The 16,138-nt window shown below is 42.9% G+C and overlaps 1 protein-coding gene and 1 long non-coding RNA gene across 2 annotated transcripts; one reads left to right on the forward strand and one right to left on the reverse strand.

Annotated features, from left to right (window-relative positions):
• Positions 1–5,529: 5,529 nt before the first annotated feature.
• LOC119130467 lies at positions 5,530–13,657 on the forward strand. Its single transcript, XR_005099428.1, has 3 exons — positions 5,530–5,617; positions 6,392–6,393; positions 13,646–13,657. It is a non-coding gene; the product is annotated as an uncharacterized LOC119130467 (long non-coding RNA).
• LOC119130416 (nuclear transport factor 2-like) lies at positions 6,756–11,887 on the reverse strand. The gene is made up of 5 exons (XM_037264271.1): positions 11,745–11,887; positions 7,728–7,848; positions 7,581–7,652; positions 7,388–7,486; positions 6,756–7,059 (listed from the first exon to the last, which is right to left on the reverse strand). Exons 2-5 carry the CDS (start codon positions 7,830–7,832, stop codon positions 6,937–6,939), a joined length of 399 nt encoding a protein of 132 aa, XP_037120166.1. The 5' UTR covers positions 7,833–7,848; positions 11,745–11,887; the 3' UTR covers positions 6,756–6,936.
• Positions 13,658–16,138: the final 2,481 nt, after the last annotated feature.

The following is a 16,138-nucleotide window of genomic DNA, read 5'->3' on the forward strand; positions in this document are numbered from 1 at the left end:
TCAAGTCACCTTATTATTGCAATTTTACCCGCAGAATCTGATTTTAGTAATGTGAAAAGACAAGATATAAGTAACTTTAAGTAACCATCATTGTCCAATGTGTCTAACCTGTTTAAAAAATATGACAATAATTTGGATCTGCATTGTAATTACTGATATTCAGTAAAATACACCATGGAATCAAACAAAAAAGAAATTACCTCATACAATGATTGACAGCTAAATCTAAACAAATGAACGTCTGCCGACAGTGTCTGACACATTTGAGTTGCAAATATGAAAAAATAATCTGAAAAAAATCTGAAAGAAGAAACACATTAAAGAGTGGCAAGCAAAAATTAGCAAGAAACAGAGAAGTTTGGAAAGCTTCTTCGGAAAGGGAAAAACGTCCAATGAGGACACTGAAGAAGAAGAGGCTACGACTTCTAAGAAAAGGAAAGCTGCATTTAAAAGAACATTTCTGGAGTCCTACTTAAAATATGGATTTATCGCCACAGGTGACTCTGACGCGTCAAGTGCACTCCGCATATGTGGCGAAAGGCTAGCTAACGAGGCAATGAAGCCTTCAAACCTGCTTCGGCACATGGAGACCAAGCATCCTGCATTTAAAGACAAACCTTAACCACTTCGGGTGTCATTGCCTCCGATTACGCCTAGATGGGAACGGCTCATTTCTGAGAAAAGAGCTCGGTGCTCCCACTAATTCAACGTTTTATTTTTATGTGGTTTATATTTGTTTTTATGCCAGTCGTATCATTTTATTTCATCCTATTTATATATATAAATATTTAAATAATAAATATATAAATATATTTATTTATATAAAGGCCGGTCCGCGAAAATATTTCTGACACGTAACCGGTCCGTGGTGCAAAAAAGGTTGGGGACCACTGGTCTAGAGCATTTTCTATTCGGGCTCCAGAGCTTTGGAATGCCCTACCAATGGATATTAGGACTGCTACCTCAGTAGAAACATTTAAGACACGTTTAAAGACACATTTCTATGACATGGCCTTTGTGGTAGATTGGATCGAGCACTCGGTGCTCGACTGCGTTGGTCTGTCTGTATTGGAGGTCTGTGACGTTATGACTGAGCACGCAGTAAAGATCGGCTTGTACTGCATCCTTGCCTCCGTGTGTTATTGTTGAAACAACCAATAAGCAACCCACGGTTAGTGACAACACTACAACAGTGTATCAGAGCGTAAAGCCACAACATGGTGTCAGAAGACGGAGTTACGGAGTAAGTCGAGGACGGTATTCAACACGTGTTGACCGAAGATTAGCGGCAAGCTAACGGGAGCTAACACAGCCGACATGGAGCAGTTCAGGCCACCATCTCCGCTGATACTCACGGGGAACCTCGCTGAAAGCTGGCGCAGGTGGGAGCAGCGTTTTCAGCTCTATATGGTTGCTTCTGGTGCGGTGGATAAAGAAGAGGAGGTTAAAATAGCCATCCTGCTTCACACTGTCGGCGAGGAGGCGCTGGAAGTGTATAATACGCTTACCATTACCCCAGACGGGGAGGAAGCAACGATGGAGGGAGTTTTGGAAGCATTCAGAGGCTACTGCAGTCCACAAAAGAACGTTGTTTTTGAACGCCATCAGTTTTGGACGCACACAATGTCATCAGGAATATCAGTGGACCGATTCATCACAGAACTACGTCAAAAGAGCAAAGACTGTGAATTTGGAAGACATGAAGATGACATGATAAGGGATAAATTGGTGTTCAGCATTAGTGATACACATCTGAAAGAGAGACTGTTACGTGATAATGCACTTACTTTACGCAGAGCAATGGAAACATGTAGATCAGCAGAACTCGCCAAGTCACAAATACAAGCGATGCAAGCGTCACCTGTTGTCCATGATGCCTCAGTGGATGCATTAAATAGAGCAAGAGTGCAAACACGCAGCTGGGACAAGAACAAACCAAGCTACAAGAAGCAGGTGATACCGGTGTGCCGTAAATGCGGAAACAAGCATGAGCCTCGTCAATGCCCAGCTTACGGCGCTGTGTGTCATAAATGTGGAAAAAATAACCACTTTTCAAAGGTGTGTAGAGGAGGCTCTGAGAGAAATAGCCATTGTAAGACGAAGACTGTAAACAATATAGAAAAAGAAATGGACTGTTTATACATAGGCATGATTGGAAATGAAACCAAGAAATCTGCGCACCAAACAAAAGACACTGTATGGCACGAAACAGCCACAATCAGGGGTGTTGCAATTGACTTCAAGCTGGACACTGGTGCTGATGCTAATGTGCTGCCCAGGCAGCTATACCGGCAGCTACCAGGTACCATTCAGCTGCGTCCAACAAAGACTGTGTTAATAGCTTTTGGAGGGGCGCGCCTAACAGCAGATGGTGTTGCATCTCTAGAATGCAGAACGTCTAAACACAAGGCTGTGCTGGACTTCCACGTGAGTAGCCAAGCAGACAAGCCAATTCTAGGAGGGGAGGCTTGTGAAGAGCTGCAACTGGTGAAAAGAATGGAGTCACTCACAGCAACGGCTCCACAGCAACGGCTCCACAGCAACGACAACCTCCAGCCACCAAAGAGGAGTTACTACAACGATATGCTGATGTATTCACAGGATTGGGGGAATTTCCTGGCGTTCATCACATACACGTCGACCCCAGCGTCACTCCTGTGATTCACGCATGCAGGAATGTACCCCTCTCCATCATGGATGCGCTGAAGGTGACGATCAAAGACTTACAAAACAGAAAAGTGATAACACCGGTTAATGAACCAACAGAATGGGTGAACAGTCTTGTTGCCACTAAGAAAAAGAACGGGTCGCTGCGGGTGTGTTTGGATCCTTGCGACCTGAATGAGGCAGTCAAGCGCCAGCATTACTCCATTCCTACTCCTGAAGATGTGCGCAGCAGACTGGCTGGAAAATCCATCTTCTCCATCTTGGATGAGAAGGATGGGTACTGGCAGATCAAGCTAGATAAGCCATCATCTAAGCTATGCACCTTCTACACGCCGTGGGGACGCTTCCGCTTCCTCAGGCTACCGTTTGGGATTAAGTCGGCCAGTGAAGTCTTTCAACAGAAGAATTGTGAGACCTTCGGCGACATTCCAGGCGTGTACGTCATAGCAGACGACATGATTATAGCAGCATCATCAGAGCAAGAACATGATGTAATCCTGCAGAAAGTAATGGAGAGAGCAAAGTCTGCCAATGTGAAATTTAACAAAGACAAAATCCAGTTCAAAGTGAACACAGTAAAATATATGGGACACATCATCACGGCAGCAGGACAGAGGGCTGATGACGCCAAGATCAAAGCGATTGTCGACATGCCGACCCCGGATGACAAACAAAGTCTCCAACGCCTGCTGGGAATGACAAAATCCCTGGCGCAGTACATACCAAATGAAGCCTCACTCACGGCACCCCTCAGACAGCTGCTAAAGAAGGACGTAGCATGGCAGTGGTGCCCACACCACAGCGCAGCACTACAGACGCTGAAGTCTACCCTCACACAAGCGCCTGTGCTGAGGTACTACGATCACAAGCAGCCGCTGACTCTGCAAGCAGATTCCTCAAAGGATGGACTGGGAGCCTGTCTGCTGCAGGATGGCCACCCGGTGTGCTATGCATCAAGAGCGCTCACGGACACTGAAAAAAGGTATGCGCAAATCGAGAAAGAATTACTTGCCATAGTGTTTGCTGCTAAAAGATTTCACCAGTATGTCTACGGAAGAACAGTAACAGTGCAGTCTGATCACAAACCTTTGGAGGTCATCGTGCGCAAACCGCTGAGCAAAGCGCCAGCACGGCTGCAAGGGATGCTTCTACAACTGCAGAGGTATGATTTAAATGTGACATATACACCAGGCAAACACATGTACATCGCGGACACGCTCTCACGCGCCACAGCGAGCAATGACAGTGACAATCTCAATGAGAACCCTTGTGACGAGAGAGTTGTGTATGCCTTGGAAGCCACAGATGCGCTGAGTAAGGAAACACTTAGCCAACTGAAATCAGCAACGGCAGCAGATGGCGTGTTACAAGCTGTATGTGAGAAACACTTGAAGGGCTGGCCCATGAAAAAGAAAAGTCTGGACAGTAAACTACACAGTTACTGGCCAATGAGGGACAATATCAGCATCGTGAATGACATTGTGATGGTCGGAGACAAAATCATAATACCCGAGAGCTTCAGGAGAGTAATTTTGGAGAAGCTGCACCTTGCGCACCAAGGCGTGCAGCGTACTAAAGCTAGAGCAAGAAAAGTCCTTTACTGGCCTGGCATGGCACGAGACATAGAAACAATGGTGGAAAAATGTGTGCAGTGCCAGCAGCTACAGCCCAAACACCAGGCTGAGCCACTCATTCCACACCAGGTTCCTGAACTGCCATGGATGAAAGTTGGAGCTGACATCTTCGAGCTGCATGGTCAGTCGTACCTGTTATTGGTGGATTACCTGACAAAATATCCAGAAGTGCTCAACCTGACTGATAAAACAGCTCGCACGGTGATTCAGAAGATGAAGTCTGTCTTTGCCAGACATGGGATTCCTAAGGAGGTAGTGAGTGATCATGTCCCATTCGCCAGCTATGAGATGCAGTCATTTGCAGCTTCATGGGAGTTCAAGCTCACACACTCCAGCCCAGGTTTTCCCTCTTCAAATGGAATGGCAGAGCGGGCCATAAAGACAGTAAAACACGCGCTGAAGAAAGCAGTGCAGACCGGCACTGACCCACATCTAGTGTTGCTGTCGCTGAGAAACACACCGGTGACAGGACTACACCTGACGCCTGCACAGATGTTGATGGGTAGAGTCCTGCGCAGCACACTTCCATGTTCCAATGCTGTGCTGAAACAGTCAGCCCCACAGCATATTCTCGAAAGAATACAGGACTTGCAGTCCCGGCAAAAGAAACACTACGACCAGCGTGCGAAGCTACTGCCAGTGCTGACCCCAGGAGACACGGTACACATGCAGACGCAACGCGGCTGGGAGCCAGCGGTTGTCATCAGGCAGCGAGATGAACCACGCTCCTACACTGTACAGACACCGGCAGGGGGGACACGCAGGAGGAACAGGCGACATCTGAGAAAGATACACCCAAGCCTGTTCGAAGACTCTCACCCTGATAAACATTTGGACTCTGAGTTTCAACATTCTCAGACTACTGCAACAGTGGACTCACCACCACTGGGACCGGTACCACGCAACCCTTGTCCAGTGCCTGTGGACAGCACGCCCACATGCTATACCAGGAGTGGCAGAGCAGTTAGGCGCCCTGCCAGGTACACTGATTGACATACAGTGATGTTGTTACACACTTAGTGTTTAAAAAAAAAAAAAAAAGATGGAGAAAATAAAGTGTGGATGTTTTGCATTTATCGTGAAGTGTTACAAAATGTTATAGGTTCGAAGAGAAAGAACAAAATGATTGTTGAAAGCCATTTGGTTTATTGAAACATGTTTTGTTTGTAATTGATATATGCATGTCGAAATTATTATCAATGTTGATACCAAAGGTAACTGATACTAGATAAGCCACTTCTCAGTTGGAAAAGAGGGATGTGGTAGATTGGATCGAGCACTCGGTGCTCGACTGTGTTGGTCTGTCTGTATTGGAGGTCTGTGACGTTATGACTGAGCACGCAGTAAAGATCGGCTTGTACTGCATCCTTGCCTCCGTGTGTTATTGTTGAAACAACCAATAAGCAACCCACGGTTAGTGACAACACTACAACAGTGTATCAGAGCGTAAAGCCACAACAGCCTTTAACTAACCTATAGTGGCCGATTCGGCCGGAGTTTGTTTTCTCTCCCCCCCCCCCCTCCCCGGCCGGGGAGGTGGTTAGGTGGCACCCAAGCTGACAGCGGCTATCTGGATTCTCGTGGACCAATTCAGGATGGGGGAATGCAGCTCAACCTCCTCGAAGACACTGCCAGGATAATAGAGGGCTCCTCCGGCAGCCCTTCGCTCTGACATCCACTTTTTTTTCATTGATTTTCATATTATGTATTATTTGTGCCCTGTCTGCATCCATTTCAACCTGGTGATCCTGAAAGGGGGATCCTTCCATCTGCGGTCCCTTCTCAAGGTTTCTCATTTTCCCCTGGCAGGGGTTTTTGAGTTTTTCCTTGCCCTTTTGGGAGCTTAAGATCAGGGGATGCTTTGAGAATAATTGTCAATTTTTGTCTATGTGAAGCCCTTTGAGACTGCTTGTGATTTAGGGCTATACAAATAAACTTGACTTGACTTCAGAGCTCCCCGGCGTGGGTGTCATTCTGGCCGTCTAGAGTCGACGCAGTATTTTCCCTGTTTTTTTGTTTTGTTTTTCCCAAGCCATTTAAAGGGACGGCCTTTGAAAGTGGCAGGAGCACTGGCGGCGCAAGGAGGCAAGTCGTCGCATTGCACCTCAGGGCTGGACACACCACAAAACTCGCTTCACAAGCAATAGAACATTTTTGCTCAAGATTGACAATCTCTGTACAGTATTTTCTATGGATTTCAGTAGCGTCAATAACATGGAGACGTTTAGGCCCCAGTGAATCCTGTCAGAGACTGGTCCCCAACTTTTTTTGTACAAAGGATCAATTACAGGCAAAAACTGCAAGTAAATTTACAAAAGTAAAAGCAGTCAAATTGCCCCTTGAGGGATTGTCATAAGTACACTCAATGAAATATATATTAATAAATTTGAGATCAAGTCAGTTGTAGCAGTTCTTCCAAACCTTTTTGTTATTGTTGGTTGAGAGGACCAGTGCTGTAAATGTCCCAATTTTATTGCACAATGGCAACAAATGAACAAAAGACACAGGAGATTTCAGTCTTCAGATGTTTTTTTTTCTTTTTCTTTCCATTCAAAACTGACAGGACATATGAGGGGGAAGGCAGGATGAGCAATTGGGATGACTTTGAGGAATTAGTTTGAAGTCTTGTTGGCTATTAAGGCTCCACGGCTATGTTATGTATACCCAGCCGGAATACGTCATTCGTGCACACCCAGTTGCAGTTCTGCGGCTTCAGCATGAACACCTGGTGGAAGGCCAAAGGTGGATCGTTGTCCGTCTGAAGGCAAACCAAACAAATGCATCAAGACAACTAAACCCCTCCCTCAAATAGATGCCTCCTTTTTGGCCTTTTCGAATTTCTGACATGTAACAGACCAAACCAGCGACTAAATTTTTAATAATTTTGTTTCTGCATGGCCAAGTTGATACAATGTCCTGTTTTTGAATGGAAATGGAAATTAAAACATCAGCTCATTGGCAAAAGAATTGACAGTTGATTCAATGATTATGATAGTTGCCAGTTACAGCGCTACAGTACTGAGCAGATAGAACAACTTTTCTTTTTCCAAGACTAAGCACTATTGTGCACAATGCTGCTTGCTTACCTTTAACTGTCCAAAGACCATGATGAGGATGCTGTTGTCGACTGTGGGCTGGATATCTTGGTCTGTGACAATGTGCTTAATTTGCTGGAACGGCATGCCCTGTGTGGTTACAAATGCAAAAGCAGACATTTCCCAATTTTGGTGTGAAGTCCATGCAAAATGAGAACTCTCAACCATCAGGTCCAATACTTACAGTCAGTTTTCCAGCAATGGCTTCTCTCCCATGGAAGAGGGTTCCTTCCCATGTCAGAGTTGCACCTTCAGCCTAAGAAATGACCACATTAAAGTTCCACAATCAGTTACTGACACGCTGCGAGCAACATGGATGGTGCAAACTCACATAAAGGTTGACCAGTTCCATCCTATTGGTGTGATCAAACTGGTTGTAATACCACTGCACAAAACCTTCACCAACTCTTTGACAGTCGATATCCCCCCCTTGCATGACTGACACCCCGGAACTGCAAAATGAAGGGGATTAAAAAATATAGACAAAAGTATACACAAGTGCAGAGCAAAACAGTGGGTGATGCTGCATTTGGCTTTTGAGTGGATTTCAACATAGAACCTGCATCACATACTTGAAATAATAGAAAAAACTAGAAAATGCAATTTCTGGAGAAATTGCGTGTGAAGGCGAAGACCACGAATGGGAATTTAAAATAAATTTGCGGCAACATTTTTTTAAATTTGTAACAAAACGAAAACTACAGGTTCAAGAGGTTCACTTTGGAGTTCAAAAGTTGAAACGGGTTGAATCAGACAAAAATTATAAAAGTTAGAGTAAATGTTATATCTAGGTCACTTCTGGTTTCATTTAAGGCACTTCTTGTTGAAATAAGGTCAATTCCGGTTTATTTGGGGCACTTCCGGTTTAATTTAGGTCACTTCCGGTTTAGCAGAAGTCACTTCCGGTTTATTTGGAGTCACTTCCGGTTTAAAAAGGTCACTTCCGGTTTATTTGTGTCAATTCCGGTTTACGTGAGGTCACTTCCGGTTCGATTTGGGGTCACTTCCGGTTTACCTGAGGTCACTTCCGGTCTATTTGGGGTCACTTCCGGTTTGATTTGGGGCACTTCCAGTTCATTCGGGGCACTTCAGGGTCAATCCAAGATGGCCGCCACACTGGAAGTGGGGGTCAAGGGTTGAATTGTGTAAGCATAGTGGAAGTGGGGGTGAATGGGGGTGAATATGGTAAGCATAAGGTGAACAAAGTGAATAAAGTTGGAATGGGTTGAATCGGTCGAAATATGTAGAAATTAGAGTAGAAAAACGAAATTTTGGAGAATTTGGTTGAATTTCAAATTTGAAAGTTTGGAATTTTTGGTAAGTGGGAAGTTGTGGAATAGGTCGGCAAAAGATGAACAGTTGAAAGTTGGAATGGGTTGAATCGGTTGAAAAATGTAGAAATTAGAGTAGAAAAACGAAATTTTGGAGAATTTGGTTGAATTTCAAATTTGAAATTTTTGGTAGGTGAGAAGTTGTGGAATAGGTAGGCAAAAGATGAACAGTTGAAAGTTGGAATGGGTTGAATCGGTTGAAAAATTTAGAAATTAGGAGAAAAATGAAATTTTGTGAAATTTTGTCGAAATTTTAAACGTGAAAACGTGAAATTTTTTAATTTGGCAATTTTGGGAATGTCGAGAATCTTTCCGAATGTGATTCAAATGTGCTGAACTGATGTGAATTTCAAATTGGAACGATGTAAATGTGAAATGTCGAATGTGCCATTAAGAATGAATGGGGAAAAATGTGTCGGAAATTTGCGAATTTTGCGAAAACGGAAGATTTTCGGAACGAGAAAAATACAAGCGCTCATCTCGTGAATATTTGGAATACGTCAAAAGTGGAATGGAGTGAATCGGATGAATTATGTGGAAGAAGAAGCGGGACAAAAAAGTGATGGGAATAAAATGTAATAACTAGAATCTGCAATTTCTGGAGAAATTGCGTGTGAAGGCGAAGACTATGAATAACTTCTTGGGGAATGCTGCCGAATGATGTTGAAACGTGTTGAATTACTTGAGAAATGTAGAAAATTTGGAGAATTTGTAGTGAATTTCAAAATTGAAAACTTGTCATTTTTGGTAAGTGGGAAGTTGTGGAATAGGTAGGAAATGATGAAGAGTTGAAAGTTGGAACGGGTTGAATCGGTTGAAAAATGTAGAAGTTAGAGCAAATGTTGAATGCCTCAGAGAATGAATGGAAATTTTAAAAAAAATTGCGCCCAAAATTTTGTAAATTGAGAACAAAACGAAAACTACAGGTTCAAGAGGTTCACTTTGGAGTTCAAAAGTTGAAACGGGTTGAATCGAACAAAAATTATAAAAGTTAGAGTAAATGTTAAATTTAGGTCACTTCTGGTTTGATTTAGGGCACTTCTTGTTGAAATAAGGTCAATTCCGGTTTATTTGGGGCACTTCCGGTTTAATTTAGGTCACTTCCGGTTTAGCAGAAGTCACTTCCGGTCTATTTGGGGTCACTTCCGGTTTGATTTGGGGCACTTCCGGTTCATTCTGGGTTCATTGGGGGCACTTCAGGGTCAATCCAAGATGGCCGCCACACTGGAAGTGGGGGTCAAGGGTTGAATTGTGTAAGCATAGTGGAAGTGGGGGTGAATGGGGGTGAATATGGTAAGCATAAGGTGAACAAAGTGAATAAAGTTGGAATGGGTAGGATCGGTTGAAAAATGTAGACAGAGTAGAAAAACGAAATTTTGGAGAATTTGGTTGAATTTCAAATTTGAAAGTTTGGAATTTTTGGTAAGTGGGAAGCTGTGGAATAGGTCGGCAAAAGATGAACAGTTGAAAGTTGGAATGGGTTGAATCGGTTGAAAAATGTAGAAATTAGAGTAGACAAACGAAATTTTGGAGAATTTGGTTGAATTTCAAATTTGGAATTTTAGGTAAGTGGGAAGTTGTGGAATAGGTAGGCAAAAGATGAACAGTTGAAAGTTGGAATGGGTTGAATCGGTTGAAAAATGTAGAAATTAGAGTAGAAAAACGAAATTTTGGAGAATTTGGTTGAATTTCAAATTTGAAGATTTTGAATTTTTGTTGTGGAATAGGTAGGCAAAAGATGAACAGTTGAAAGTTGGAATGGGTTGAATCGGTTGAAAAATGTAGAAATTGGAGGTGAAAAACGAAATTTTGTGAAATTTTGTCGAAATTTTAAACGTGAAAACGTGAGATTTTTGAATTTGGGAATTTTGGGAATGTCGAGAATCTTTCCGAATGTGATTCGAATGTGCTGAATGATGTGAATTTCAAATTGGAACGACGTAAATGTGAAATGTCGAATGTGCCATTAAGAATGAATGGGGAAACATTTGTCGTAATTTTGCGAATTTTGCGAAAACTGAAAATTTTCGGAACGAGAAAAATGGAAGCGCTCGTGAATATTTGGAATACGTCAAAAGTGGAATGGAGTGAATCGGATGAATTATGTGGAAGAAGCGGGACAAAAAAGTGAGGAGAATAAAATAGAATAATAATAATAGAGAATCGCCTTCACACAATAATAGAGAATGGTGTAGAACAGGGGTGTCAAACTCGTTTTTTTCGCGGGCCGCATTATGATCATAGCTTCTTTCGGAGGGCCATTATGACTGTCAACCCAAATAAATGTATGAGCACCTCATATTATATACAGTAAAAGCTACAAAACAAACTGACAAATAACTCGTTTTCAAATCAGACGAGTAAAAACTGGTCAAATATTTAAAAAAAAAAGATATTATTAAAAGTGAAGACAATTTGCAATTCTCGTAATGACACATGAATTTGATTCACAATTTGTCTTCGCGGGCCACATAAAATGATGTGGCGGGCCGTAACTGGCCCCCGGGCCTTGAGTTTGACACCTGTGGTGTAGAATAACATATGTGTGAAGGCCATCACCTTCACACAATAATAGAGAATGGAGTAGAATAACATATGTGTGAAGGCCATCGCCTTCACACAATAAACGAGACCATGACGGATTTGACGGTCCATATATGGAAGAGCTACCACATGTGCAGTGTGTTACACCCCGCCTCTTGCCCTACAACAGCTGGGAAGGAGGCTCAGGCTCCAGCAAAACCGCAACCCTCATGAGGATAAGCACTAGAACTTCCTGGACAGATGTTATTTCCCCGAAAGACGTTTGTTCCGTTCAAGCGGTTATTTAGCATTGCTAAAAACAAGCCCAAACTCTTAGCACCAGATGCTAACTCATGCCTTGATGACTGGCACGAGCTGACACATGACGTTTCCGCATTTAGCCAAAAACTAATCCCAACAATACACCCAATTTGACTGTATAATGCAAGTTTCGTTAAAGGGTGTCTCTTTTAAGATGCTAATATCGTACTCACAAGTTTTAAGCCACTTTAGACGATAGCCGGGCCAGGCCTGCATTAAAGTGAAGCAGGGAGGGCCGAGGCAAATGGCCGACTCCCGTTCAGCCTTCTTCCAGTGACGTCACACACTGGCCAATGGGAATGCGTAAAGAGCACCATGCGCACTTCATGCGGCTTGCTGATTCGTTCCTCAAAAGAACACGTGACGTTCAAACTGGATGTGTTTGGCTGGATTAGCCGGCCGCTCTACAGGAAACTGTTTCAAACTGTTTAACAACATAACCCATGATGCATTGCGAACGCATAAAACAGACTTCCGTGGTCCGAAATATCGTGCTTTATGTTAAGTCATTCTTGAATTCACAGTAAAATAATTAGTTTTGGAGAACGAGGGAAGCTTTTAATTCTGTTTATTGCGGGGAACCGTAAAATGGAAGCCCGCGTATGCAGATGTTGCCATAGCAACTGTCTTCCACGCCTGCGCAAACCTGATCCCAAGATCTGATCGGGCCATATAGACTTTCTTCCTGGATTTTCTAATACGCGTCAAACGTTTTGAAATACGTAGTCACAAGAAAGCGACACAAACAACGACATCACATCGTACAGAACTTTAATAATTTATGTCATAAATATGAGCAAAAAAAAACCCCGAGACTTCTTATTTTTAGTAATCAGGCATTGTGCTCACTGTGATCAATAATGAGGGTGACGTCACACCCATCAGGTCCATTTCTCTGTCAAAAGGCTCAGGCACTGATTCACTATCAAGCCAAACTTAACATAATAATCAATGCGCTTTTTTAACAGACAAATATGCCGACAAACATAAAGCTAGAAATACAATTAGTATTTTTAAAAGGAGGACATGACGTGATTTCAAAACGTCTGAACGTCAAAGCTGTTTTTTAATGAACTTCGTTCTCACAATGTGCAAAATAAGCTTGCCACTATTGGCGATCTCGTGGCGTTTTGTTTGTTGAGCGACTGGGTGTGATAAAGGAAAGGATTCAGTCCAGAAGGTGTTGGCGTGGCGTTGAGGCACGTCTTGCGACAGCTACATCTCGCTATCGTCTGACTGTACTGCAGGTAGCGCTTTGCTCATGACAAGTTGCAATAAAGTTGACTTTTTGTATAATTAAATAAAAGCGTGTTTGTATCCATCCGTCTCCACTCCATGGTGGCATATGTGTAGATGTAGAGATTAATTCTAAATTATTAAATAAAAAAAAATAAAAAATTTTTTAAATGGCCACGTATAGAAAGGCTTTTTTTTTCGTAGAAGATAATCAAGTCTTTTTTTTTCTACATGAAAAAATTATCATGTACGTCAGGGGTGTCAAACTCATTTTTTTCACGGGCTGCATTGTAGTCATAGCTTCTTTCAGAGGGCCATTATGGCTGTCAACCCAAATAAATGTACGGGCACCTCATATTATATACAGGACTGTCTCAGAAAATTAGAATATTGTGATAAAGGTCTATTTTCTGTAATGCAATTAAAAAACCAAAAATGTCATACATTCTGGATTCATTACAAATCAAGTGAAATATTGCAAGCCTTTAATAATTTTAAAATTGCTGATTATGGCATATGGCTTAAGAAAACTCAAATATCCTATCTCAAAATATTAGAATATCCTGAAAAAGTATACTAGTAGGGTATTCAACTAATCACTTGAATCGTCTAATTAACTCGAAACACCTGCAACGGTTTCCTGAGCCTTGAAAAACACTCAGCTTGGTTCAGCAAACTAAACCACAAGTATGGGGAAGACTGCTGATCTGACTGCTGTCCAGAGGACCATCATTGACACCCTCCATCAGGAAGGTAAGACACAAAAAGACATTTCTCAAAGAGCAAGCTGTTCACTGAGTGCAGTTTCAAAGCACATCCACAAAAAGTCTGTTGGAAGGGGGAAATGTGGCAGGAAACGCTGCACAACCAAGAGAGATGACTGCAGCCTTAGCAGCATTGTGAAGAAGAGTCGCTTCCAGAATTTGAAGGAGCTTCAAAAACAGTGGACTGAAGCTGGAGTCCAGGTATCAAAAGCCACTGTTCACTGACGTGTCTGGGAAATGGCCTACAATAGGCTTATTCCCATGGTCATGCCACTTCTGAACTCAAGACAACAGAAGAAGCGTCTGACTTTGGCTATGGAAAAGAAGCACTGGACAGTTCCAGAGTGGTCCAAAGTCCTCTTTTCAGACGAAAGCAAGTTTTATATTTAATTTGGAAGTCAAGGCGCCAGAGTCTGGAGAAAGGCTGGAGAGGAGCAAAATCCAAGTTGCTTGAAATCCAGTGTGAAGTTCCCACAGTCAGCGATGGTTTGGGGAGCCATGTCAGCTGCTGGTGTTGGTCCACTGTGTTTCATCAAGTCCAGAGTAAATGCAGATTTTAGAGCACTACATGCTTCCGTCTGCTGAAAAGCTCTATGGAGATGATTTTATTTTCCAGCATGATCTGGCACCTGCCCACAGTGCCCAAACCACCAGTAAATGGTGTACTGACCATGGCATTACTGTCTTCGATTGGCCTGCCAATTCCCCTGACCTGAACGCCATAGAGAATTTGTGGGGTATTGTGAAGAAGAAGCTGAAAGACACCAGACCCAACAATGCAAATGAGCTAAAGGCCGCTATTGAAGCATCCTGGGCATCTATAACACCTCAGCAATGCCACAGGCTGATTGCCTCCATGCCACGCCGCATTGGTTGCAGTTATATGTGCAAAAGGATTCCCAACCAAATACTGAGTGCATTAATGCAGTGGTCCCCAACCTTTTTTGCACCACGGACCGGTTACGTGTCAGAAATATTTTCGCGGACCGGCCTTTATATAAATAAATATATTTATATATTTATTATTTAAATATTTATATATATAAATAGGGCGCGGCTCGGTGGGGCACTGGGTAGCACGTCCGCCTCACAGGTAGGAGGGTGCGGGTTCAATTCCACCTCCGGCCCTCCCTGTGCGGAGTTTGCATGTTCTCCCCGGGCCCGCGTGGGTTTTCTCCGGGCACTCCGGTTTCCTCCCACATCCCAAAAACATGCTTGGTAGGCCGATTGAAGACTCCAGATTGTCCCTAGGTGTGAGTGCGAGTGCAAATGGTTGTTTGTCTCTGTGTGCCCTGCGATTGGCTGGCAACCGGTTCAGGGTGTCCCCCGCCTACTGCCCGATGACAGCTGGGATAGGCTCCAGCACGCCCGCGACCCCCGTGGGGACTAAGCGGTTCGGAAAATGGATGGATGGATATATAAATAGGATGAAATAAAATGATACGACTGGCATAAAAACAAATATAAACCACATAAAAATAAAACGTTGAATTAGTGGGAGCACCGAGCTCTTTTCTCAGAAATGAGCCATTCCCATCTAGGCGTAATCGGAGACAATGACACCCGAAGTGGTTAAGGTTTGTCTTTAAATGCAGGATGCTTGGTCTTTATGTGCCGAAGTAGGTTTGAAGGCTTCATTGCCTCGTTAGCTAGCCTTTTGCCACATATGCGGAGTGCACTTGGCGCGTCAGAGTCACCTGTGGCGATAAATCCACATTTTAAGTAGGACTCCAGAAATGTTCTTTTAAATGCAGCTTTCCTTTTCTTAGAAGTCGTAGCCTCTTCTTCTTCAGTGTCCTCATTGGACGTTTTTCCCTTTCCGAAGAAGCTTTCCAAACTTCTCTGTTTCTTGCTCATTTTTGCTTGCCTCGCGGGCTTGACTGTGGTGACATGTCACGTGACCGAGACGAGCGCCCTGTGTCAAGAGTCCTTATTTTTCAGATGCACCGACAGATGTAATTGGGAGAGATTCGCCAAATTTTTTATATTTTTCAAAATAAATTCTTACTCACTTTTGCTAGCTTTGCGGGCTCGACTGGGGAAACATGTCACGTGACCGGGACGAGCGTCTTAACCTGAATGAATTGATCGTCAATGAAAAAGGAAAAAAAAATTATTATTATTTTTTTTTCCTGTGCGGCTCCGCGGCCCGGTACCAAGTGACCCACGGACCGGTACCGGTCCGCGGCCCGGTGGTTGGGGACCACTGCATTAATGGACATTTTCAAATGTTTGATTTTGTTTTGCTGTTATAAATCTTTTTTTTTTTAACTTGGTCTGAGGAAATATTCTAATATTTTGAGCTAGGATATTTTGAGTTTTCTTAAGCTGTATGCCATAATCAGCAATATTAAAATAATAAAAGGCTTGCAATATTTCAGTTGATTTGTAATGACTCCAGAATGTATGACACTTTTGTTTTTTTAGTTGCATTACAGTAAATAAATAACTTTATCACAATATTCTAATTTTCTGAGAGTCCTGTACAGTAAAAGCTACAAAACAAACTGACAAATAACTCGTTTTCAAATCAGATGAGTAAAACCTGGTAATATATTTAAAAAAAA

Source organism: Syngnathus acus, chromosome 11 (assembly GCF_901709675.1).
Source record: "Syngnathus acus chromosome 11, fSynAcu1.2, whole genome shotgun sequence".
Taxonomy (NCBI): Eukaryota; Metazoa; Chordata; class Actinopteri; order Syngnathiformes; family Syngnathidae; genus Syngnathus; species Syngnathus acus.

Coding starts and splice junctions, on each gene's coding strand:
- LOC119130416 (XM_037264271.1), bottom strand. CDS start 7,832: ATGCAAGGGGGGGATATCGACTGTCAAAGAGTTGGTGAAGGTTTTGTG. Junction 7,653..7,727: donor TGGAACTGGTCAACCTTTAT/GTGAGTTTGCAC, acceptor GTCATTTCTTAG/GCTGAAGGTGCAACTCTGAC. Junction 7,060..7,387: donor TGGTCTTTGGACAGTTAAAG/GTAAGCAAGCAG, acceptor GTTTGCCTTCAG/ACGGACAACGATCCACCTTT.